At 40.4% G+C, this 27,525-nt stretch overlaps 1 protein-coding gene across 1 annotated transcript in view; it reads right to left on the bottom strand.

The window, feature by feature from the left end:
* Positions 1-9,393, bottom strand: part of MYOM1 (myomesin 1) — a 146,811-nt gene extending 137,418 nt beyond the window's left edge. The window contains exons 1-2 of the mRNA XM_008074759.2: positions 9,102-9,393; positions 4,610-4,930 (exon numbers count right to left, since the gene is read on the bottom strand). Of these exons, the coding sequence (XP_008072950.2) occupies positions 4,610-4,905 (296 nt within the window). The 5' untranslated portion in view covers positions 4,906-4,930; positions 9,102-9,393. The remainder of the gene's footprint in view (positions 1-4,609; positions 4,931-9,101) is intronic.
* Between the last annotated feature and the right edge of the window lie 18,132 nt (positions 9,394-27,525).

The following is a 27,525-nucleotide window of genomic DNA, read 5'->3' as shown; positions in this document are numbered from 1 at the left end:
AACCACATTTTTTAATCCAGTTCAGCTTCGATGGGCAGCATGGTTGGTTCCATGTTTTTGCTATTGTGAATAGAGCTGCAATAAATGTGTGTGTGCAGGTATCTTTTTTTGTAGAGTGACTGAAGTTTCTCTGGGTATATTCCTGTTGGGAGTCAGCCGTGGAGGCCTGCCTGAGCGTTAGGGATCCAGGCAGGCTGCAGACCCTGAGACCACCAGGCTGGTTCAGGAGCTGAAGGCCCATTCCCTCCTCCTTTCCTTGTTGTTTAGCATTACCCACTGGTAGGGATTTTAACAATCTAAGCATGAAGTTCTGAGAATATGACAGGCATGGCTGACTCTAGGGATCCATTGTTCCCGTTTCTCACAGACTGTGGTTTCGGCTTTAAACTTAACACAGTTCAAACTCAGATCACATTTGGGAGCCTTATACATAATACAAGCTTCTTTATAAGATTTAAAAATATATTTATAAAATTAGTATATACATTTAGAGGGCTGTTTCCAGCGTTAGATGGTATAGATTATTATCTAGGGTTACCAGAAATGGCCCAGCACAAACTTTGGGCTGGGTCACATTCTTTAGGAACTGGTTTAAGCCATAATTAAGAGTTGTTTATAGTACAGGTAAAGTTAACACAGAATGGAAAGATATTAGGATTTAAGTCAGTCATTAGGTGTTGGGTATGCATAAGTTTTAGAAGTTATTGATTATTAGGATTTTATGATATTAAAACTGTTGTATTGCTTTTGAGGAACATAAACCAAACATAAGGAACAGTGAGATAATTTTGGGATTGTCCTTCCTCATGCTTGGGGAAAACGCCTGGTGGGCGGGGATGCCCCTGACCCACCTGGCTTTGTGTTCATGTAAAACTCTTGTGATTTGATTAAGATTGTCCTTTCTCATGCTAAGGAAAACGCCTGGTGGGTGAGGATGCCCTCCACCCACCTGGCTTTGTGTTCATGTAAACTCTTGTGATTTGATTGGGGTTGCCCTTCCTCATTCCTAAGGAAATGCTGGTGGGTGGGGGACGCCCCTCACCTACCTGGCTTTGTGCCCACGTGAAAGTCTTGTGATTTGACATGTGAAAATTTGGGATAAAAGACTCACGTTTGTTCCCAATAAACGGCTTCTGCACTAGACAGAGTCCAGTCTCTTTCTTCCCTTCTATTCTCCCAGAATATTCACCGACGCTGCCACATCTTCCAAGGGACCTCCTAATTCTCTTTGCAGGGGCTGGTCCCCCGCAAATTATGAGCATGAAACAATAATCTTGTCATTCTGAGTTTTTGTTTTCCTGAACCACTCTCTCTTTACTTTAGTTTTTTTATTTTAAATCACTGTGACCAAGAATAAAGGCATTTAGAATAAGCCTTCCAGAATTTACTTTATAACCCATGGCTCAGACTACAATCAGTAACTGATCTGTGCTACAACCACACTGACATTGAACTAGCTATTGTTCCTAAGACTCACTAAGGTCAGCCAAGCCCTGAGCAATATAAATCTCCATATTTTCCACTCTAGTCCTGGACATCCAACTACAAAGCAGAAGCTAAAAATAGCCCAAGTCTAGTGCTTACATACACTCCACAGAGGCGTGTTTCCAACCCCAGGGGTTTTAATCAACAACACTGTTCAACATCCAAACAGTTATTTCATTAAGCAGGAAAACGTTGATTCATTTTGAAAAAGCTTAAATACAACCTAAAAAAATCATAAAGACTTTGAAGTGTCAAAAAGTATTATCTGCACCTGTTAGTTCTAGATCTAAAAAAAGAAATACTAAAATACCTCCAGGATTGAGTTGGCTTTGTCTTTCACATTGCATTATACAAAGGAAAAAATATTGGCTTTTCTTTTCCCGGTTGTTTCTAGGTCAACATGCTTCTACCAAGAAGTTTGAGTCATTCAAACATAGGAAGTCATTAATAAATTCCTTCCTACATAAATATATGCATAGCAGGAAAAAACAAGATATGATTGACCATAGAAAAAGAATTACAATTCCTTTCCCTATAGAAAGTCTATTATCTTAGGCTCTTTTATAGCTAAAATGGCTAAGTCTTCCAAAGATTATGTAGAGCAAATACTTTCTGAATAAAATATACTCAAGGGATCAACTACTAATGTTTGCTACAATACATAAAATCATAAATAAATATGAATATTAATCACATGGTTACAAGGAGGGTTCCAATAAAATTAAAATAATTTTAACATCAACTTTAGCAATAGAGTTGAAGAAACAAAGATCACTAAAAAAATACCAATTCATGAAACTCTTTAGATGCTACAGCACTGGGGAAATGAAATAAGTACACAAAGAATTGCATTAACAACTGCATGATAATTGAAAATACTCATCTTCTATAGACCCAGCACAGAGTCCAGGAAATGGATATTTAAGATGTGATCCTCCTCTGTTATAAGACAGCTGCTTTCCTAAATGAGGTTCTTAAATATATCTATGGAACATTTTTCAGGAGAACAAAATTATGCTGTCACATACACATGGTGTTAATTCGTCCCAACTTTTCTTTGGAAGGAAGTGCTAAAAGAAGTGAATTCACCTCAGTGACAATATTTCCATATTTTCAGCCAACATAAGATCCTTATAAATATCCCACGGCAGAATATGACCTATGAAACTGAGATTGCAAAATGATCCCATTCCATTTTAAAATGGAATTTCAGAGCATTGCCATCATACATTCCAGGTAAACCCCAGCAGACTCTAGCTCTGTTACTGAACCTAGCAGAAGCTCCCAGGAGGTCACTGTCACTGATGAAATGACATCCACAGATCAGGTGCTGCTCAAACCCAACAGGGATTTAGGAATTTCTGCCATCAGAAACCTTCCTCACTTCTATTCATATGAACTACTCGATTATTTCCTCAATAACTTTTTAGATTCCCAGAGATCTTTTCCAGTTGTCCTACCAGATATTCTGTAGAATTAAATTTTGTAAGACTTAAAATTTTATTATGTTTCTAGCAAAAAATGTAACCTATGTCAGATACTTTGGAGAAGAGGATTAGAGTCAGCAGGTGGTAATTTACCACGCAGCCCAGAAATGTCTATGTTTTGAAGATCAGCAATTCTTTCTGTGGACTATAAATAGATTTTAAATAAAAGTCACGTGTATCTTGCAAGTGTTTTTAAATCTCTGGACAATATTCTGAATATTGAGAAAATAAATCCTTTCTTAGACCAAGAAAGTAAACATCTGCCCAACCTTCACCAGGCTGGAATAGCAGACACAGAGAAGCCAACTGTAAAATTAAGAGGAAGACCTTTCTCTCAGGTACATTGTTGCTGCAAAGTGTCATGGTAACCTCCTTCTTTGAGTGACTACAGACTCACTGAGAAACTTTCTTCTCTAATTGCAAAGACTATCTGTAAGTTTTGTAAGTTTGCTTTTTAAAATTGTATCAGTAAGAATGAAATAGCTCACTCTTGCCTGAAGCATTTCAGTTGCTTATTGGCACAGAGAAGCAGCTTTGATTTCCATCCCAGTGAGGAGTCCCAGATAAGGGCTTTCTATATGCAACAGTTCACATTTATCTCAACTTTATTTCCAAAGAAAATGGCACCCTGGGTTCACTTTGCAGACCAGAGCTGCATCTAAATTCCACTCTTCCGAGACTCCTAAAATAACTCTCTTTTTTCCCCTAATGGATAGTCAGTCTCCCTCATGGCACTGGGTCGATAAATCTAATTTTGTTGGAACATCGGGCTGTTCCTATTATTCTTAGGCTGACTGAGATAAGGCCATGTTTTTATAATATGCTCCAGCTAAAGAAAATATCTGCTGCATGAATAATAGCTCAGAATTTGAGATACTGAAAAAAATAGAATACATTTCTGCTATAGTTTAGTCCCATGCGTCATGAATTTTAAATTCTATATTGGCTTCTCATCTAGGCAGAAGCATTATGTGAGGTAGAAAACCTGCTGTGGGTATCGAAATGATATTTTCTGGCCCTGCTGCTGCTGAGGTAACCCGTGGCAAAACTTCCCTGTTTCTAGAAATAGCACAGTTGGCAACTCAAGCAAGACTCGCCAGTGTGACAACAAAGCTCTTTGTGATTCTTAAGGAGACAATAAAGGGAAATAGGTAGACACAGCTCCGAAGTCTCCCCAGACAGGGTGTCTCTCCACACCTGGTTTAAATGTAGAGCTGCCAAACTTGGATGGATTTAGAGACTACAATACTTAGTGATCTATCACAGAAACAAAGAACCGAGTATCACATGTTCTCACTCATAAGTAGACCCTGAATATTAATCATAATACTATAAGAAATGGATTGGCAGTAGTGGGAAACTGGGAGTGGGAGGTAGGGGCATATAACATCAATAAAGTACCTGATCTCAGACCAGGTAAAGTGGCACCAAAGGGAGGCCCTAACTTTACCTGTACAATGACCATTTATCTACCTAATCCTGAATTGTACCCCAATCTTTCAAATAAAAATTTAAAATACATTTTAAAATAGTAAAAAATAAATGAATGTAGGGCTGCCATATTTAAGAAGTGACTTGGGAGGGTTATTTAGAGCATACGCCTCTGTCCTAAGGTGGCAAGCCTGCTTGTGACATACCCATGGGAGGAGCCATAATCATAGGCAGAGGCTGCCTTCCGACTGACTTCAGAGCCCCGGGTGTAGTGTGTGGCTTCAAGACTGGAAGCCTGAGAGGCCTGCTGCTGGTGGAAGGCCTCTGATTCCTGGCGGTGCGCGGTGGAGGAGCGGCTGCTGTAGGCCACAGAGCCGTGGGTGTAGATGGCAGAACGTTTCTTCTCCTGCTCGTAGTGGCTCATGGTGGTGCGAAGGTCTTTGTTGCGGTAGCTGAGATCATAGTGCGCATGGGACTTCTGATAAAAAGGCAAAGACATCATGTGCCCTTTGAGGGAACCAGGCAACCTGCAAGAAGACAATGCTTTTTAAGGGAACTGTTAAGGAAAAACATTCCAGAGAACAGGTCATCTAAACCAGTGTGTAAAAATTAATACTCTTGGCCAGTGCCGTGGTGCATGCCTATAGTCCCAACTACTTGGGAGGCTGAGACGAGAGGATTACTTGAGCCCAGGAGGCTGAAGCTGCAGTGAGCCATGCTCCAGCCTGAGCAACAAAGCGAGACCTTATCTCTAAAAAAATAAAATAAAAAATGTAATACTTTTATCTTTTCCAATGAGTAAATGGAAAATGATGTGAAGTTTGGCTTAACTGCATTTATTCAGTAAGTTGCGGCTTCATAGCCCGGATATGCCTTCTCCTCTCTTTGTGCCTTCTTCATTGTTTATATCTAGGAGGTCTTTACAAAGTTTTCCTACCCTGGCTATTGTGCTTTTTCCTCAGACCCATTCGTAATACATAGTTCCAATTTCCTGGTATTTCATTCTGATAGGGGTTTCATTTGAGAGAATATGTAATGATGGGGAGTGATGTGGTATTTATTTAAAAAATAATTAGTGAGTGCCTACTGCAAGCCTGGAACAGGAAAAATGGTGGTGAATGAAACAAACAAAATCCCTGCTCCCATCACCTTGTGGAGAACCATAGAATCTACACCAGTTGAGAGACAAAGGAGAAAGTAAATAAAGTATGAGATAGATTAGGATGTGCTGAATGCCACAGAGAAAAATAAAGCCGGAAAAAGGGATAGATACGATTTTAAACGGCCTCATCATCAGTGGCTTCCCTGGAAAGTGACATCTGAGCATGAGAATATCTGGGTGAAGGGTGTTCCAGACAGAAGACCACTGAAAACGCACTGAGGAATAGCATGCCCATCATACTCCAGGAATTGCTAACTGGCCAGTGAGGTTGCAGGAGTTGGGGGGGGAGGGAGCGGTATAGGAGACAATGTCGGAGAGGTGAGAGGCATGCACGGGGGAAGGTCATATAGCATAGGGTCCTATAGGTGACAGTAAGGACTTTGGCTTTTATTCTGAAAGGGCTGAGAAGCCACTGGAAGGCTCTGAGCCAAGACTCATTTTTGTTGATGTCTGAAGAATTGACTGTTGAGGAATAAGAGTAAAAGTCAGGAGAACACTTAGAAGATTGTTGTGGGCTGAGTTGTATCACCCCCAAAATCATATGCTGAAGTCTTAACCTTCAGTGCCTCAGAATGTGATTCTACTTGGAGATAGGGTCCTTAAAAAGGAAATTATATTAAAACTAGGTTGTTAGGGTGGGCCCTAATCCAATATGACTATTGTCCCTCGAAGATCAGGAAATCAAGACCCAGATATGTATACAACAGAGGGAAGACCATATGGAGACACGAAGAGAAGATGACCAAGGACAGGCCTCAGAAGAAACCAACCCTGCCTACACCTGGATCTGGATTTCTAGCCTCCAGAATTATAAATAAATAAATTTCTGTTGTTTATACCTCCCAGTCTGCGTTCAGTGGCCCTAGAAAAGGAAACAAAGGACAATGCGATGGTCCAGTTTAGGGGGACAGCAGTAGCAGTGGAAGCAGTCAGACTCTGCACAGGGTTTAAAGGTAGAACCAATAACATTTGCTGAAAGTTCTGAATGAGGGTGTGAAAGAAACAGACGACTCCAAGGTTTCTGTCCCGAGCAATTGAAAGACTGAGATTGCTAATTTTTTTTTTTTTTTGAGCTGGAGTCTCTGTTACCCAGGCTGGAGGGCAGTGGTACTCTCCCAGCCACCGCAGCTTCGACCTACTGGGCTCGGGCGATCCTCCCGCCTCAACCTTCCAAGTAGTTGGAACCACAGGCACACACCACCATGCCTGGCTAATTTTTTGATTTATTGTAGAGACGAGGTCTTGCCAAGTTTTCCAGGCTGGTCTTGAACCCATGGGCTCAGGCAATCCTATCACCTTGGCCTCCCAAAGTGCTGGGATTTGAGATTGCTATTAACTGAGATTGCTGTTAACCAAGATGGGGAAGAATGAGAGAAAGCATCAGTTTGGGATGGAAGAACAGGAGTTTGGTTTGAGACATTCTACATTGGATATGCCTACTAGACCTCCAATTGGAGATGCTAAGCGGGAAGCTGTATATATTACTCTGGAGTGCAGGGAAGAGGTCCAGGATGGAGATCTACATTTGCGAGTCAACAGCCAAGAAAACAGATGAGAACCATTCTAAATGGAAAAGAAAATCCTAGAACTGGACCCTGGAGTATGCTAATGTTATATACAAACTCTCAAATCTAACAAACTTCAAAAAAAGGTATAGTCTCAAACCAGAAAAAGGTTTGTTCCTTTAAGAATATGATGACTTCTAGTCTTCCTACATAAAGAAGTAAGAGAGTCAGTCCCTAGTGTGGCAGTTGGCATTTTGAACTTGAGCTGACAATTCTACTGAAAGTCAAAGGTATGTTTGCTTAGCACAGGGAGGGAAAACTTCGTATGGCCTTAGCTTTCTTATATAACATGTCCACTGGCAGGAGGCTGGTCAGTCACACTGACAACCTTGGATGAAGTAAAAGTTTTACGAAAGCCCCCCAAACTTTCTAAATGCTTTTGTGCATGTTCCAGAATGTTATTTTTTTAATTTTATGAGTAGAATTAGTTTTAAAGTAATCGATTTTTTCCCAAACCTTGTTTTTTAAAAAAATTCTAATTGAGGAATGAATCTTTCTAAATTCATCAGATTTTCTGTCAAGTTTAAAGTATGTTTTATTTATGCTATTTTAAAAGTCAGCATGTACTCCCTAGAGAAGAAAATCCAGTAATCTTCACTCCAAAAATATTTCTCTTAGGGCTCATGGAAGATATCGGTCTACATGGCATTTCCTAAGAGAAAAAAATAGTTACCAGCAAGCAACTTTGCTTCAACCCTTAAATAGATTGCCATTTTCTGTTACAAAACAGACAGAATAATGATCATGCATAATAAATAATTATTAGACAAATTTTGATAAAACAAAAGGGTTAGAATATACTAATATAGAATTATATCATGTTAGGCAGTTATAGAGATATTAGAAAAGTTTCTGTAATGACACATACCACATTGTAACATGGCAAATGTTATCTGAATGATTTCCAAAGAAATAATAAAGGATCTTACTATGTACTATGTTATAAGCTAAATTCAGTACTCAGATGACTTAAAATGCTGTTATTTTCACAAAACAAAATCTTTAAATATCTTGCCTCAATACTATTTTCCACTCTTTTTATGTATTTTCCCCAAATACATTTATTTTAATAATACTTAATATTCCACTCACATAGATAGTAAGTTACAAGTCAGCAGGGTTTAATTTTTTAAATCAACAGAGCTGAGTGTTATAGCGCTGACCTCTGGAATGCAGGTGCAACCATCTGCTACTCACCAAGTAAGCAAGGATTGTCCCTAATATATGACTGCTGGAGCTATTGGGAGGAAAGATGGTTTGGTGTCTTCTGTTTCTTAAGACTTAGATTTTCTTTCTGAAAGTAATTTGGGAATTCAGGAAAAAATACCTACTCCACAGCTGTAATTCTGATATGATACTTTTGTGTAGGCATTAAAGGCCAAAAGCTAATAAAAACAATTCACAGAAGGATCATTATGTGGGGATCTATGTTGCCTCTGAAATATTCCTTAACTATTTTTAGGCTAGGAATACCAGTAGGCACTCTCACATTTATTCACGGTGTATTGTCAGATCAAAATCGCTGAATCATAAACTAGTGACTTCAGAGTTAATTTGCCTCGATTCGTTCTAATTTGTAATCAGGGAGCATTGTATGACCTACCTACGAGGGAACGGAAACACAGAATCTGCTCCCCCCCTCCATTTTAAATCTCAACCAAACCACACTTGAAAAGAGTATTTAACTTGCTCAAAGTTCAATCTGAGGCATATATGACCTGATAGTTCTGGGAACAGCAACTTAATTGAAAAAGAATACAGTGACCTGAGAGAATAGCTGGGCCAGCCCAAACTGGCACTCAGCTGTTCTGATTTCCTTCCTTGGAGCTTCACTTTCTTATTTCTCTGCTGTTCTGACATCTCTTTGAGGCAACTGCTGAGCTCAGAAGATAGAAAGAAACCACATACACTACAATGCTGTTAAACACATAAACCATCAAGTGCATTCTTCTGCCTCAATGTCACACTTACCAGTTTCCAAAGGAGTGACAGTGGTAGGGATATTCTGATGCGGCAGAGGAGCAGGGTGAGAGAATGAAAACTCCACCTAGGCTGGGTCCAAGAAAAAGTTAAGAGGCAGGGCTAACGACAGGACCCTGGGGGCTGGTTCAAAAATAATGCATGTGGTCAGGCAGGAGAATGTCAGGGCCACACAGCCAGCCTTTTATGGCTAAGAAGGCAGATAAATATAGCAGCAAATGGGGAGGGTAGTCGCAGAATAAGGAGACAGGCACGGGCAGGTAGCTGCCTCAGTAATGTAATTATGTTAATGCAAGTCAATGGGTCAGGCCTGAATAAACCAAACATAGGATTTTTTATTTGGCTATAAGAACTATTTTCAATCTCACTGTATCACTAGATATTTAAAAGTGTAATGGAAAGAGTGGTTTGTGTTAAGAGCTAAAAATAGGTGTAGTAATCTGATTCTCAAAATGGACTTCATGGAATTTTAATGCCCAGATAGTTTCTGGATATGCTGTTAATAACATGTGTACAGTACATTTAAAAGATACAAAGTGAAAAAAGAACTTGAGGCTGACTAGAGAGAGGCAAAGCTAGTAAGAAATGAGTTACACGTGGTGTCCATTTGGGCCTGGGTGTTCTATTAATAACATATGTACAGTACATTTAAAAGATACAAAGTGAGAAAAGAACTTGAGGCTAACTAGAGAAAGGTAAAGCTAGTAAGAAATGAGTTACACGTGGTGTCCATTTTGGCCTGACAATACACAGTCGCTGTTTCTCTCATCTCAGAAAATTTTATGAAGTCACATCTTCAAATCTGAATATTTGATTCAACCCTTTTGAGAAGCAGCTCGATGTTTTATCTTTTCTAACTCAGAGTAGGGTCAGCTAATCTTACCTAGTAAGAGATTCTCTTTCTTGGTTAGGGTTACATAATAAAGATCAATATCAGCTACTGTTCAGATTATATGTATTGTGGAGATTGGCATTCTGATATATTAACCTTATGTTCTGACGGTGATAATACATTAATATAAAGATCACTTGTAACTATCAAGCTATTGAACAAACTCAGTAGGATAGCACACTTTATAATTACTTTCATGATGATAACTACAATTAACATTGTTGAGGGCCTCTCAAGTATTAGACACTGGGTCAGGCACTTCATATACATGATTCCACTGAATTCTTATAATACCTTGCAAGGTAGGTATAATCATCTTTCTTATACAACTGAGGAAAGCAAGGCTTCTAGAGGGGAAGTCATTTGCCAAAGATCACCCAGTTAGTGGATGACATAAATGGAATTCATTCAGAGATTTTTTATTCTAAAGCCCATGTATCTGTCATTATTGCTGTACCCTCTGGTGCCACTTTGTTGATAAGAAACTAGATATTCTGAAATGCTCTTTCAAATGCAATATAGGTCTTCACTTATAAAGGAGGTTTAGCTTCTGAGCTACCCAAAATATATGGACCAATTTATTCCACCTGTTTCTGATCATTTACCTGGTAAAATTCAACTTGGCACTTTCTCATCTATATACATTACCTACTATTGTGCATAAGGATATTTTAGCTGTCTAGAATCCCTAGGAAAATTTTCTAAGCTTTATGTTCTCCAAGTATCCATTTGTTCTCCAAACATCCAATACAGAAGACAGTGATTCCTCTGGAGTTTTATCTATCAGCCATTGGAAGATATCCTGGTGATCTATTTCTCTAGAGAACACGGTAAGTTGATTCAAATCTTCTCAAAACAGAAAAAAGGAAAAATAAACAAAAATAAGAGAGATAAATCATCATAATACAAGCTAATATTTATGGCTGTTTGCTATATGCCAGGCAGTAATGCTGACTTCTTTACAATATCTTATTTGATCATTACACATATGTAAAGATACTTTATGGATTAAGAAATTGGGATTTGCAACCTTCCATACAACCCAGCAATCCCCCTTCTGGGAATGTACCCGGAGGAACTCAAATCATTCTACAAAAAAGATACCTGCATATGCATGTTTATTGCAGCACAATTTACAATAGCAAAAACCTGGAACCAACCGTGCTGCCCATTGAAAGTGGACTGGATTTTTAAAATGTGGTACATATACATGATAGAATATTATGCAGCCATAAAGAAGGACAAAATTATGGACTTTGCAGCAACTTGGGTGGATTTAATCTATCATACTCAGTGATCTATCATAGAAACAAAACACTGAGTACTACATGTTCTCACTCATAAGCAGACCCTGAACATTTATCATACTACTGTAAGAAAGGGCCTGGCAGTAGTGGGACACTACCAGGGGAGGAAAGGGGAAGGGACATAACATCAATAAGGGTACCTGATCTCAAACCAGGCAAAGTGGGGACCAAAGGGAGATCCAAACTTCAACTGTACGATGACTACTTATGTACCTAATCCTGAATTGTACCCCACATCTTTAAAAGAAAAAAAAATTGGGATTTGAAGAGATTAATATCCTTAGAGTAACACAATTAAAATGTGACAGGACTTGTTCTACACAGAGCACAACCTCCTATATCACAAACTGTGCTGCCTCTCAACCATTGAACTGTGTGTGTTTGTGTGTGTAAGGAGAAAACACCATATGCTAATAACGCCCATTAGAAGAACTATTACAGAAAAATTCCATTTATCTTTCCTAAGTGACAGCAATTTATTAGATCAAATGTATTAAGGCTACAAGTATTAATATATTGAAATATTTACTGAACTTTGATCATTGTTAAGAATACAAAAATGAGAGAAGTTCACACACACTGTAGTATCATTTATTCATTAACACTTAGGATCCCAGTGAAAGTCAAAGAGTTTATTCCAAACAGATATATAATAAGATTGGACAAAATAAGTATAACTAGACCTAGCCTAGTCTCCTAAGTAATCTTTCTATTGTAGCATCATCTGAATTCAGGCTTTTCTAACTGTATACTTATCTGAAATACAACTAGCTACATAATAAATTGCATAGAGTAATGTACTGGATAATAAAGCTAAAATTAAAGAAGAAAAATTTAGTTGGGCTCATACAAATCAATTATTGTAATTTAATCACAATTCTTTTATAGATGTGTATTTTGTCAATTACTGTTATTTATAATGCCCTTTGTCAATTACTGTTATTTATAATGCCCTTACAGATGTATAACTATTCTGAAAATTTAATGGAGTGCTAATCAGATATTAATTTCAAGTTTCCCAGAAAACTATTGAATGCAAAATATTTTTTTAAAGCATATAACTATAAAAGTCTCCCGCGGGTTCGAGACCCACCTGGGCAACTTGGCGAGACCTCATCTCTACAATAAATCAAAAATTAGCCGGGCGTGGTAGCACGTGTCTGTAGTTACAGCTACTTAGAAGGCTGAGGCGGAAGGATCGCGGGAGCCCAGCAGGTCGAGGCTGCGGTGGCTGGGAGTGGCCACTGCACTCCAGTCTGAGTGACAGAGTAAGACTCCAACTCAAAAAAAAAAAAAAACTATAAAAGTCTGGAAATAAAACTAAAAAAAAATTTGCTTCCAGAATTATAGCTAGTTTTTTTTTAAAATAGTTTTCAAGTAGATACATTCTCTCTTCAAACTAACTGTAAAGGCATTAATATTTTTATAAGTGTGACGTGATAAGTTTAATTAACAGTAGTGTATCCTAAAAGTCAAACTAAATGTATGTTGTATGTAACTATCAAGCACTTTCCAACTTATTTATTGTTATTTTTATTTTTATTTTTTGAGTTGGAGTCTCTCTCCATTGCCCAGGCTGAAGTGCAGTGGAACACTCATGGCCACCCCGGTATCAACCTGCTAGACTCTGGGGATCCTTCCACCTCAGCCTTCCAAGTGGCTAGAACTACAGGCATGTGCTACCATGCCTGGCTAACTTTTGATTTATTGTAGAGACGAGGTCTCACCAAGTTGCCTGGGCTGGTCTTGCACCCACGGACTCAGGCAATTCACTCGCTTGTCTCCCCAGAGTGCTGGGATTTCAGGTTGGGCTCCCAAGACCAGCCACATTTTTGTTTTACAGTAGAAGGCTAGATAGCTAGTATCAAATAATTATTCTACGCATGAGAGAATCAATAAAAGAAATAGCCTTATACACTTATTTATTTACTCATTTATATACTCAAATCAGTTCTTAAAGCATTTACTGAAAACCTACTAATGCATCAGGCATTGTGCTGTGTCCTGGCATACAAAAGTGACTAACTCATGCTCTCAACACAGCCTCCAATTAGTTCAGTAGGCAAAGACTACTTAGGAATATTTATGTTACAATGTGACAGGGAAGATGATAGAATGATAGATATACTACAGAAAGAACATGTGGTTAGTTGTTATATCTGTGCAAAGCAAACACAAAAAGTATCCCTTTCCTTTAAAAGACAGAGATTAAGGGAGCAAGCTAGTGACATCACTCATTCGCCACCTATTGTGCAAAGAACTAAATGACTGAAATGGGGCCTGGGATCAAGGATTTCCAAATTCTAAGCAAGATTTCTTCAGTGCAGATGCTTTCCACAGAAGGAATTAAATAAATTGTTCAGTGAGCTCTTTTGAAAGCTATAAATTTGTTGTATTTGTCCTATCTCAGAGTTGCCTTATTCATACATATATATAATATATGTACATATATATATATAATTTGTGTGCACACGCGTGTATATATGAGTATGGGGTGGGAGGCATTTGGCATCTAGTCTTGTTGTTCACTAAATGACTTTGAAAAATCATTTCGCCTCTCTGAAACTCCATTTTCTCATCTATAAAACAAAGGTTTTGAGTGTGATGATCTCTAAGGTGACTTCCATCTCTAAGAACCTGTGCTATTAATCCAAAAAGTAACTGTTCTATACTTGCCTTGAGCATAAACTGATTAGTAACATTCTACGTGGAGCAATTTAGGGAAGAATAAAATAAATCCTCCTTGATCCCATGTCTGAAATACTCCTTCTTGAGAGTACCATTTTATTACTAGCTCATGTCTGAAATACTCCTTCTTGAGAGTATCATTTTATTACTTTAATCCCTATTATACTGAAAATGATCCTGAAAGATGTCTCGGCATGTTATCATTTCTTTTTTTTTTTTTTTTTTTTTTTGAGTTGGAGTCTCACTCTGTCGCCCAGACTGGATGGAGTGCAGTGGCCGCTCCCAGCCACCACAGCCTCGACCTGCTGGGCTCTGGCGAGCCTTTCTCCTCAGCCTTCCAAGTAGCCGGAATTACAGGCGCGTGCTACCACGCCCGGCTGATTTTTTTATTTATTGTAGAGATGAGGTCTCGCTGCCCAGGTGGATCTCGAACCCGCGGGCTCAGGCAATCCACTCACCTCAACCTTCCAAAGGCGCGGGATTACAGGCTGAGCCACTGAGCCCGGCTATGTTATCATTTCTTTAAGTCTTTGTGTGTAATGAGGAGGGATGCAGAGGGTGAAAATGGTGGGACATGGCCTAGGACTCTTAACAGAAGCCAAATTTCATCTAGTTATTAAATGAACTAGATCTAAATTTAAAATTAGGTCTAGTATGAATATTGCCCTTATCTGTGCAATTGCAAAGCTAAGCCAATGCAGTTAATGCCTTGCATCAGAACCCACAGGCCATGGGTCCCCTCCCGGCTGGGGATGGGGGAAGAATTGCTGGGCCAACAGCCTGGTCATGGAGAAGGGCAAGCCTGTGATGGTGCACCACCAGCAGATAAGTAGTGGGATAAGGCTCCAAGACCTACTTAGAGCCTTGCCTACTGTCTGTCGCCTGGACTAGACTGCAGGACCCTCAGAAACACAAACATAATTTCACAGTGCCTTGGTTTTTGAGCTGCACTCGTGACTGGAATTGCTTTCTATTCTTCACGCATTGCCCATCTTTCTCTCTTCTCCTCTCAATTCCCTCCTGCATCATAAGAACCTTCACATTCCTATCTAAACCCACTTCTTCCATTTGCAGGAGAAGGGAGGAAAGCCCTTTATTTGTTAAGGTACAACCTGGTCTAGGTCAGTTGGATGGTTGGGCAGAGGCTGATAAAATACTTTCCTACAAGCAGGAGAGGCAGACAGCAAGCACCCTTATTGAGGCTTTTGCTGATGGAGAAGTGAAGTGATCTTGGCCTCTCTCAGAGCCCTAGACTTGACTTCCCTCTTCCTAGACTATACCTTCCACAGGTGCAAGAGGGCAGAACTCAAAATAAATGGGCAGCATCCTCCATGTCAACATGTGCAAAGTCCAAGTTGAGCCTTAATCTTTTCTTTTTTCTTTTTTTGAGTCAGAGTCTCACTTTTGTCACCCAGTCTGGAGTGCAGTGGCATGATCACAGCTCACCATAGCTTTGACCTCCTGGACTTGAGTGACCCTTCCACCTCAGCCTCCTGAATGTCTGGGACTATAAGCGTGCGTCACCACACCTGGCTAATTTTTTTGTTTTTGTTTTTGTTTTTGTAGAAACAAGGTCTCTCTATATTGCCCAGATTGATCTCGAACCCTTGGGCTCAAGCAATCCTCCCATCTTGGCATGAAACACCATGCCCAGCTTAATTACTTTTAATAGATCCCAAGATCATGACAAGTTGACTGTTGATAATGTTTTAACCTTGAACCATACCTTTCTCTCACTGTGCCCCTCCTGCCCTCTACTCTGCCTAAGAAGAATTGTCTGCATACTTATTAAAGCTGAGGACAAAGGACAGGTCAAGTAGCCAAGATGGGCCATGTTTTTGTTTGTTTGTTTTACTTTCCTGTGGTCTGCTAGGACTCTGGTTGACTTGGATTGAAATATTGTCCTTTCATTATTCACCAATGATTGTTCATAAATGATGTATTTGAATTTCCAGAAATATGATAAAATTTCAAAATCTTGCTTTATGAGAAGAGAGATGGCTCCATCAATATGGTCACCCAATGGCATTAGCAACTAGAACCAAACTACTGTAGAATCAAAATTCTACCTCACAAATCTGTTCATTTGTAACCCTGATGCATACATTTTATGGTCTTTGCCAAAGACCCGCAGAAAGTTATGATTCACTCATTCTCAGCACGAAGGGTGCTCTGTCTGAGAAAGTCTCGGGGAGACTACAATGTTCCAGAGTCACCCAGACACTAATACTGAAGACAGAATTCAGGCTGCCTCTATGGACGGAGGGAGAATGTGGTCAAGCAGAGATCACGACGGCCTCTCTCGCTTGAAACCTTTGAATGGCTCGTCGTTGCCTCTTCTTTCCCAGGTGCCCTCCTTCGCATGGTCCGAGGGAATCTTGGCCATCTGACTCTGCATAATTCCCCAGTTTTACCCTTCTCTACTTCCTGTTCCAACCTCACATGATTCCTTGACCCTCTTCAAACTTCAGGACCCCATCGCCTCAGTTCCTTCACACGTGTTGCTCCTCTCAGCCCTGCCCAGCCGTGCCGTGTCTTCACTTCCTTTACTCCTCCTCCTCTAAGACTCCATGCCTTCTCCTCTGGAAAAGATGGGAAGTTTACCATGCAATATTTAAAGTCTGTGTTTGCTTTTCTGTTTCCTTCTGCATTATGAGTTACTTGAAAGCAGAAACTGGATGTTGACGTCCAAGTACTACCAGTATCTAGCCTGGCTCCAGGCACATAATAGGCATTTAATAAATAATTACTGAATGAGGAAAACTGGAAAGTGTGGTATAGGAAAACTCGGTATTTAGAGACTACATAGAGATGGGGAGAAATAAAAGCCAGGAGTCAGCCAGGCTCGGTGGCTCAGCCTGTAATCCTGCGCCTTTGGGAGGCTGAGGTGAGTGGATTGCCTGAGCCCACGGGTTCGAGACCCGCCTGGGCAACTTGGTGAGACCTTATCTCTACAATAAATAATAAAAAAAAAAAAATCAGCCGGGCGTGGTAGCGCACGCCTGTAGTTCCAGCTACTCGGAAGGCTGAGGCGGAAGGATCGCCGGAGCCCAGCAGGTCAAGGCTGCGGTGGCCGGGAGCGGCCACTGCACTCCAGTCTGGGTGACAGAGTGAGACTCCAACTCAAAAAAAAAAGCCAGGAGTCAGTGCCCCTGAAATCAACTGTTTGCTGGGGGTGGGGTGGGGGGGGATGCTGTGAGTACAGACCGAGAGTACCTCTTATCCCACGGTGGCTCAGGTGATGGTGGGTGGATTCTGGGAGCAGGCCAAGCCTCTAAACCCAGAAACCTACTTGTGCCTATAGTCCAGTTAAGAGAGCTGTAAGCGAATATTAGAAAGCAAGTCTCCCAAAGTCCATTTTCTTTCTTCCTTTTGTTTTTAGTTTAGCTTAGCTTTGTTTTGTTTCTTTTTCAGCTGGAGTCTCACTCTGTCACTCAGGCTGGAGTGTAGTGGCAAGATCAGAGCTCACTGTAGCCTCAACCTCTTGAGACCAGGCGATCCTTTCAACTCAACCTCCTGAGTAGCGAGAGCTACAGGCACACATCACCATGCCTGGTTATTTTTTTTTTTTTTGGGTAGAGATGAGGTCTTGCCATGTTGCCCAAGCTAGTCTTGAACTCTGGGCTCAAGTGATCCTCTTGCCTCAGCCTCCCAAAGTGTTGGGATTACAGGCATGAGCCACCACACCTGGCCTCCAAGGTCTATTTTCTAACATCATTTTTCTCTACCCTTTTTTCTGTCTATTCATATATAGATATCTGGAGTGGTGTTCACCCATATCAGTGATAATTATTTCCAAACGGTGAGATGTTTTCCCTTTCTTTTTTAAACTTTCTTGTTTGTATTTTTTTTTTCCTTTTAATATAATTAGCGGTGGGCTCAGTGGCTCAGCCTGTAATTCCGTGCCTTTGGGAGGCTGAGGTGAGTGGATTGCCTGAGCCCGCGGGTTCGAGAACTCCTGGGCAGGCGAGACCTCATCTCTACAATAAATCAAAAAATTAGCCAGGCGTGGTAGTGCGCGCCTGTAGTTCCAGCTACGTGGAAGGCTGAGGTAGAAGGATCGCCGGAGCCCAGCAGGTCGAGGCTGCGGTGGCTGGGAGCGGCCACTGCACTCCAGTCTGGGCGACAGAGTGAGACTCCAACTAAAAAAAAAAAAAAAAAAAAAAATTTATATATATATATAAATAATTAGCATCAAGAACTATGAAGACGGCCCGGCACAGTGCCTCACGCCTGTAATCCCAGCACTTTAAGAGGTGGGAGGATGGTTTGAGCCTAGGAGTTCAAGACCATCCTGGACAACATAGTGACACCTTGTCTCTACCAAAAAATAATTAGCCGGGTGTGGTGATATGTGCCTGTAATCCCAGCTACGCAGGAGGCTGATATAGGAGGGTTGCTTGAACCCAGAAAGTCAAGGCTGCAGTGAGTCATAATCATGCCATGAATTCCAGCCTGAGCAACAGAGTGAGGCCCTGACTAAAATTTAAAAAGAACTGTGAAGGTATATAATGAAATATTATTCAACCTTAAAAAGGAATGAAATGCTGACACATGCTACAATGTGAATGAAGTTGGAAGACATTATGCTAAGTGAAATAAATCAGACACAAAGAGGCAAATTGTATGATTCCACTTATATGAGAATCTAGAGTAATCAAAAGACAGAAAATAGAACAGGCCGGGCTCGGAGGCTCAGCCTGTAATCCCAGCACTTAGGGAGGCCTGAGCCCGTGGGTTCAAGACCAGCCCAAGCAACTTGGTGAGACCTCATCTCTACAATAAAATAAATAAATAAATAACCATGTGTCACGCACACCTGTAGTTCTGGCTACTGGGAAGGCTGAGGCGGAAGGATCACTAGAACCCAGCAGGTCGATGCTGGGGTGGCCATGAGTGTGACACTGCACTCTAGTCTGGACAATGGAGTGAGATTCCAATTCAAAAAAAAAAAAAATAGAACAGTGGTTACCAGGCACTGGGGAAGAGGGGAATTGAGGGGTTGTTATTTAATGGGTAGAGTTTCAATATGGGATTATGAAGATGGAGATGCATAATGGTGATAGTTGCATGACAATGCGAATGCGTTTATTGTCCCTAAAATGTATGCTTAAAAATTATTTAAAAAGTAAGTTTATGTTATTTTACCACAACTAAGAAAAAGGGATTAAGGGGTCAAAGATTTTACTTCATTTGCAGGATGCCAAGTGAGCCTACTAGTTTCGTGGAAGCTGACAAGACATGAGAAGACAGAGTCAAGGAGGTTTATTATTCACAGCCAGAGCAGTGGCCAGAGTGTGGCATATTCTTCGCTGATTTTCCAACCCTGATTCCCACATTCCAAAAGGACAACATGAAAAGGACCAGGTGGTACCTGCACTCACAGAAGTTGCATGACAGAATAGGAACCTTGACCTTAGGATACCCAAATATTTCATAATGAGCATTAAGCATACCTGCCCTTTACTTATGACACTGGATAGTAAGCATGTCTGCCTTTTGGTCTGACTACAGACGCTTTCTCTATTATCTATGGCTGTTCACTATACAAATAGGTCCAAAAATATAGTCTGGAACAAAAGAGGGCCAGAGTCAGGCTTGCAACATGTGCAGAAACATGAGAGACCCATAGAGAATTGTCTCCCAACAATGAACGTGTCATTTTTACAAAAACAATAAAGTTTTTCTTTTTTTAAAAGTGAGAATCAGACTAAAGATCAGCGGATCTGAGTCTCTAGTTTCAATTTACTTTGAATTTCCTTTTAACAGTTTATAGCAGAATAATTGACATATCATGAAATTAATCTCTTTTTTTTAGACATTAATCTATTTTTAAGAGTAAAGTTCGGCCGGGTGTGGTGGCTCAGCCTAAAATTCCAGCACTTTGGGAGGCCAAGGCAAGAGGATTGTCTAAACCCAGGGATTTGAGACCAGACTGGGCAACTTGGTGAGACCTCATCTCTACAATAAATCAAAAAATTAGCCAGGCATGGTAGCATGTGCCTGTAGTTCCGGCTGCTTGGAAGGCTGAGGCAGAAGCATCGCCGGAGCTCAGCAAGTCGATGCTGGGATGGCTATGAGCGTGCCACTGCACTTCAGCCTGGGTGACAGAGTGAAACTCCAACTCAAAAAAAAAAAAAAGAAGAGTAAAGTTCACTGTATTTTTGTAAATTTATGCTTCCATCAGTTAAAAAAGTTCCCTCATGTTTGTTTGCAGTTGATCCCACCCATGGTCAATAGAGGTGGGAGACTCAACCACCTGGTGGAGGGAGAAGAGAATGAAAGGAAAGCTGTGGCCTTGCCTTGGAGAATCAATGGTGAACAATGCCCTCTCTCCACCCAGGACAGTAACAATGCACCAGGATACATTTGGTTTTCCCAGGGAGGTTCTACTCTGCCCATGGTTGTCTTCTCAATAACAGTTAACGAATGTACTATATCACTCCACTGTGATTTGTTACCTAGTTTCGCAGCATTGTACACGTGAACATTTCCAGTTATTCACCAGGATGAGAAGTTGAAACCAGGCATTGGGAACATCTCCATTTTCAACCCAGCTTTTCTATCACTTCTCTGTGTGTTCTTTTGAGAGGCTTTTTAGCCTCTGTGGCTCTTGTATTTTCATAGTTCCCCCAACAGATTAGAAGAGTGGGTCTCCTTCCTGGCCTTAGGATCACCTGAAGAGTCTTTAAACCATATGCAGACGCAAGCCGTATTCCAGGACAATTAACTCAGAATCTCTGGCATGGGACATGAACAAATTACATGACATGAGTGTTTTTCAAAAGCTCTTAAATGACTCTAACATGCAACCCAAGAGAAAAAATAATCTCTTAGGTCTCTTTCAGCTATAAAATGATGAAAGCCTGAATTATAAAGAAAGTCATCGATATTTTGTACAAACACAAGCATTCCTTTTCAATTACCTCCTTGGGAAGTATTTTCCCCAGCAGGTACTATCAATTGAAGGGTATGCTTTATGAGATTGCTGTTCGGAATAATTAGGCTAAACTATCATGCCATCAACCAAATATAAATGCACTACATCCTCATTGCCCCATCAATATTGGAATGTTTAATTTTAATTTATTTTAGCAAGTTTAACAGATGTGAGATGTATCCCATAACTATTTTTAAATGCATTTTAAAATTTATTTGTGAAGCTGGACATTTTCTTAACTGTTAATCCACTATCCGGCTTTCCTCTTGTGTGAGCTATCTTTTGATCTTTGCCATGGAGATTAATTATTTTTTGTGAGATCATTATTGATCTATTAATATAATGATAAAATAGCTACCATTTGTTAAGACCTACCATATGCTAGATACTTCACCAGTGTTTTACAGATATTATTTTATTTATTTTTAAAAAAACTCTCGGAGGTAGTTATTACACCCAAGTTATAAATGAGAAAACTAAGGCTCAGAGAGATTAGGCAAGTAACCCAAAGTCACACAGCTAGTAAATAACAGAGCTGGGATTTGAACCCAGTTCTAACAGCTCTAAAGCTCCATCCTCTTTGCTATACAGGTCAGCACTCAATGCCTGCCCTTCTCACATCCCTTTCTGAGAAAAGCTGCCTTGCTGATGTTTAGAACCATGTGACTCCTGCTTTCTGACCGCAGGTGTGGGTCATTTCAAACTCAATAGCCTGGTCAGCAACCTACAGTGAATGGCCTGGGCCAAAAAAGCAAGCCAAACCAATTGCACTACTCTGATGAGAATTTGAATCTGGAAACATTGAGTGTCAGTACACTTATTAGAAACACAAAAGTCAAAAAGGCTGATTCTAGGGATTCCGTGGGTATATCTGGAGTCAGATAACCCATGGCAAGCTGAAATTATGAGGGTCCACAAACTAAAGTTAGCAGGGAAAGACAATCAGCAGAGAATAAACAAAACAAATGTACTTAAGGAAGCAGAGGTGCAATTGGAGACAAGTATTTGGCCCACATGAGAAAAACCAAAGAGCCAAACCCTCAAGCTACCAATGTGGTGGGCAACTCCCCAGTTTAGATCCAGTCACGTGTATCCCTAAAATATGTATCTCTTATTTTTCAGCTAACTGGACTGTGTCTCTGTTCCTTGCTATCAAACAAGCCAAAATAAAATATTACTTCCATTAAACTTTAATACTTTAGATAGAAAGTTTTTGCCACATTTATCAAACAAAAAGTTTCTATTTCAATTATTTTCTTAATTTTTTTCCATAACATTCTGATTTTTATAAGAGTAGAACCATTAATTTTATAATCTGTATCAATTTTGCCAATCAAAAACTTATATTTGGCTGGGCATGGTGGCTCACACTTATAATCCCAGCACTTTGGGAGGCCGTGGTGAGAGGATTGTCTGAGCCCATGGGTTCAAGACCAAGCTGGGCAACTTGGTGAGACCTCATCTCTACAGTAAATCAAGAAAAATTAGCCAGGCGTGGTGGCATGTGCCTGTAGTTCCAGTTACTTGGAAGACTGAAGTGGAAGGATCTCCTGAGCCCAGCAGGTCGACATTGGGGTGGCCATGAGTGTGCCACTGCACTCCAGCATGGGCGACAGAGTGAGACTTCAACTCAAAAATAAAAAAAAACTTATATTCATGAAAACCATAGTAACAGAAAGTAGATCACTGTTTGCCTAGGGCTGGGGGAGGGACAAAATGGGAAGAGTTGGATCACAAAAGGATCTAAGGAAACTTTGGAAGTGACCGGTATGTTCTTTATCTTGATTGTGGTGATGGTTTCACAAGAGTACACATATGTCAAAACTTGTCACATTGTTATTACTGAAAAATAACAATAATTACGTGTAGTTTACTGTATGGCAATGATACCTTATTGAAGGCATTTAAAAATATTTATAATCTTCTCTCCAAATAAGATACTTATACAATTCTATTCCATTCAACTTATGATGATTTATGTTTTATGCTGAACTATATAACCCACCTGAAATTAATTGTGGTATATGCTATAAGAGAGTAAGAGTTTATTTTATCAGTTTTAATAGTCTATCTTCCAACTGTAATTCATAAATAATAATTTCTTTCACCACTGGAAAACCACATGTTGAATTCTGTAGTTTTACATCTATTTCTATTAGTATTTTTCATCCAATTTTCCTGTTTTTAAGTTTAGTACTATGTGGTTTGGAGTTTTGAAATTCTGTTCCTTTGTAATGTTCTCAAATCATGCTAACAGCCAGATGTGGTGGCTCATGCCTGTAATTCTAGCACTTTGGGGGGCCGGGGGGGAGGATTGCTTGAGCCCAGGAGCTCGAGACAAGCGTAGGTAACATAGCAAGACCTCATCTCCACATTAAAAAAAGACATACTAAGACATGGACCTCAATAAGCATTTTATATGAAAAGAGTATAAAATAGAAATAATTACTGTAAGAACTAACATCGTAAATATTGAAATATTTTATTCATTGTTCTTCCCTGCCTTGGACAATAATTTTTATTGGGACTACATAGCCAAACAAGATGTAACCTGTCTATGGTTAATCTGGCCACTTCAACTACCTGTGTATCAAGGAAATTTTATTCTGAACCTAGCAGCCCACACAAGTTGGTAACAACGTTCATCTGGTTGAGTTTCAACATAGGACTATATTCATCATTTAACCACTTCCTAAAACTTCCTTAATTTTTCTAATCCCTTTGCCCCAAAGTAATAACTAAGGTGTCATCGACATGCTCTATAAGGTACTGGAAACACAAACAGAAGAGGGCACTCTTGGGTAGCATGTCTACCTTATTATCATGGTTCTTTCTTCTTCCTGAAGTAAGTAACAAATCGTGTAGCACACAGTAGGACAGTGAAGAATAATGACCTTGGTAAAGCCCCTCCAAGCTTAGCTCTGGCTCTTTGAACCTTCAGGGATTACTGGATGGCACTGTCAGAGTGCTTTAAGGCTTTATCGAATCAGTACTCTGCAGGACAATACAAAAGAGGTGTTCTGTGTTAAATGCTGACAAGTCATATGACATTATTTCTCCAGGGGAAAGAAGAACTCAGAATCAAAAGTCATAATACACTTACAGGTGGTTGGCAAAGTAGATATTTCCCAACATACTGATTGCAGTGGAATTAAGCATTGCTGGAAAGTCTGCAAAAGACCGTAGTGTCTGTTCTCCTGGGAAAAATATGTCAGTGTTTCAAGCAAATGTTCCCAGACCAAATTACTAACACTGTCATTCTTATCAACAGTTCATATGCTTCCCCAATCAATATAACATAGAGGCTGAAAGGTCAGGCTTTGAAGTCACTCAGACCTGCGTCAATTTCCTGCTTTTTCCTCTTATGCATGATATGACCTTGGACAGGTCACTGGCCTCTCTCAGCTTCAAGTCCCTCATCTGTAAAATGGAGGTGACAGTAATTACCTTGCATGATAATGTTAATGAAAGGTAATGTGAATAAAACACTTCACAAAAAGCCCACCTCATAGGAAGTGCTCAAAAAAAGAATAATAATAATTTATTGTTTTGCTATTATTAAGTGTATATCGAAAAATCCCTACTTAGCTATTGTAAAAAATAATGTAGGATATGTTTACAAGCTAGTTGGAAAGCAAGTCAAACACACACGGAAAAGCAGAGGACAATCCAAAATTATTTAATATTTTCCAGTGTAATAGGATGCTAAACATGACATCCCTGTCGCCTTAGAGTTGTGTCAGGTGCCCCAAAGGCTGACAGCATTAGTTGTCAGAACATGTATTCAGGAAACACCACAAGATTATGAAATCAATTTTATGATCCCTCGTTAATTATCTACCTCAGAGATTATAAGAGGCAAGAAGATCAATCTCTAGATCCAAGAGACTCCAGAGAGATCAGCTTCCAGGGTTCCGTGGTTGTCAGGTGCTATGCACAAAGACCACACACACATTGTGTGAGGAGTAGCTGGTGCTCCTCACAGCACTTTGAAGATCTCACCACCCTACCTTCAGTGCATAGTTGCTGGCTAAAAGCAGGGCCAGTCTAATTATTGTTCCACTGTTGATGCTCTGTCTTTCTCCTCTGGCAGCTTTTACCATCTTTCTTTCGCCCTTGATGTTCTGAAGTGTCACTGTGATATGACTTAGCCTAGACTTTAATGTATTTTTTCTGTTTGATAGTGAAAGGGCATTTTCTACCTAAATGAAAATTTTTGATTCTCAATTCCAGAAAACTGCCAGTACAATGGAAAAATAAATAAAACAAAGGAGGGGAATGCTGAGGATGGAGGGTGTGTGATGGGAATTTAGATGGCGACCAGAGAAGGCTTTACAGAGAGTTGACATCTGCACAAAGACTTGAAAGAGTTGAGGGTGCACATAGTGAAAATACTAGAAGAAAGAGCGTTGAAATCAGAAGGAACGTCAAATGTAAAGGTCTTGAGGTAGACAATTGCCTGACCTCTTCAAGAAACATTAAGGATATCAATATGTCAGAGCAGATTGGAGAGGGCAAAAAGCAGGCGAGGTCAGAGAAGTTCTCAGAACTCTGTATCTTTGGGCTTCACAGGCCGTGGTAAGGCAGTTGGCATTTACTCCGAGTGAGGTAAGACACCATGGAGAGTGTCAGGCAGAGCAATGACATGATCAAATTTGTTTTTAAAGGATCACTCTGTCTGTTGTGTAGAGAGTAGACTGCAGGGGACAAGGGAGGCGCGCAAGTGAGAGGCTACTACAACAATCTAGGCTTGACAATAACTTGGAGGCAGTAGAGGCAGTGAGACACAGTCAAACTCTGAATGTAATTTTGAAGAACTTCACCAATAGGCAGTGAGACACAGTCAAACTCTGAATGTAATTTTGAAGAACTTCACCAATAGCCTTGTGCTAATTGCTATTTCAGGCCCCAGAGATACTTCTATGAACAAAGTAGACAGAAAACCCTGCCAGGATTGACTTGAAAGGTTGGATGAGAGGCATGAAAGAAAAAGAGGCAGCAAAGATTAATCAAAGGTTTTTGACCTCAGTGACTTAAAGGATGGAATTGCTGATAACATGGATGAAGAAGAAGAATGGGTTTAGGAGATCAGTTTTGGAGTATGAAGGGTCAGATTCCCATTAGACCTCATGGAAATGTCAAGTGAGTATTTAGATACGTGAGTCTGGAGTAGAGGGCAAAGGTCTTCGCTAGAGGTACAGACTTGGGAGTGATCTGTAAGTGGCATTTAAAGCCATGAGAGTAGATGATGTCAGCTCAAAAGGAGTGTCGATCACATGCTAAATTCTGGGCTACCCCAATTGATCAGCTGTAGTGAATAGTGCTGCTATGAACATGGAGGTACAAATCAAGGTGTCGGTAAGGTTGTGTGCCCTTCTGGAGGCTCTAGGGGAGAATATGTTTCCTTGCCTTTTCCAGTTTCTAGAGGCCTCCTACATTCCTTGGCTCCTGACAACCCACCCCACTCCCACCTTCCATCTTCAAGACCAGCAACGTTGTTATCTCTCTGACCATTCTTCCAGTCTCATATTATGCTAACAATCTTCTTCTGCCACCTTCTACTTTCAGGAGAACTGTGATTACACTGGGTTCACTCGGACAATACAGGATAATTTCCCTATTTTAAGGTCAGTTCATGAGCACCTTTAATTCTCCTTTACCATGTGACCTAACATATCCACAGATCCTGGGAGTTAGGATGTGGATATCTCTGGGGGAAGCCATTATTCTGCCTACCACATACATTACAGCATCCTTGTGGATAGGAATAATCCAACAGAGAGAGAAAACTTGATGATGCCAGAGAGGGCAGAGTTGTTGGTGTGATATGAGCACGAAAAGAGAAGAGATGGCTTTCTGTAGAAGAAAGGAGAGCACCTCTCTAGTTACCAGGGGAGGAGAGGAAGTCAGGGACACCCAGTGGCAGGTGGGTAAGTGTGGTGGTGGGAGTTTGTGGGAGCCATTCTTTTCTCAATGACTTAGAAGCAGGTCATTGAGTGAGAGAGAGGGTGAGGTGGAAGGTATTAGAGAGGTGTGGAGGTGTAGAGAGAAGCCATAAAACTGACATCTCAGGGAGCAGAAGCATGAAAGGACCTGAACAAATGTGAGCCGGGAGGGACTGCTTTAAGTCTGTGGTAGTCAACTGCTCTACAAAGCTCAGATTTCAGCACCTCCATACAACCAAAGTTGATTTCTCCCTTAAAAATTTACATGGAGGCTGGGCTCGGTGGCTCAGCCTGTAATGCACTTTGGGAGGCCGAGGAGAGTGGATTACCTGAGCCCACGGGTTCAAGACCAGCCCGGGCAACTTGGCGGGACCTCGTCTCTACAATAAGTCAAAAATTAGCCGGGCATGGTAGTGTGTACCTGTAGTTCTGGCTACTTGGAAGGCTGAGGCAGAAGGATCGCTAGAGCCCAGCAGGTCAACGCTGGGTGCCCGTGAGTGTGCCACTGCACTCCAGCCTGGGCAACAGAGTAAGACTCCAACTCAAAAAAAAAAAATTTACATGGATTATCTCACTTGATCCTCATAAGCACTGAATAAAGTGGGTACAATTATCATGCCCTTTTTCAGATAAGAAAACTAAA

The sequence above is a fragment of the Carlito syrichta genome, unplaced genomic scaffold, assembly GCF_000164805.1.
Source record: "Carlito syrichta isolate Samal-C Ts95f unplaced genomic scaffold, Tarsius_syrichta-2.0.1 Scaffold317479, whole genome shotgun sequence".
In the NCBI taxonomy this organism is placed as follows: Eukaryota; Metazoa; Chordata; class Mammalia; order Primates; family Tarsiidae; genus Carlito; species Carlito syrichta.
This window is presented reverse-complemented; position numbering and strand designations above follow the sequence as displayed.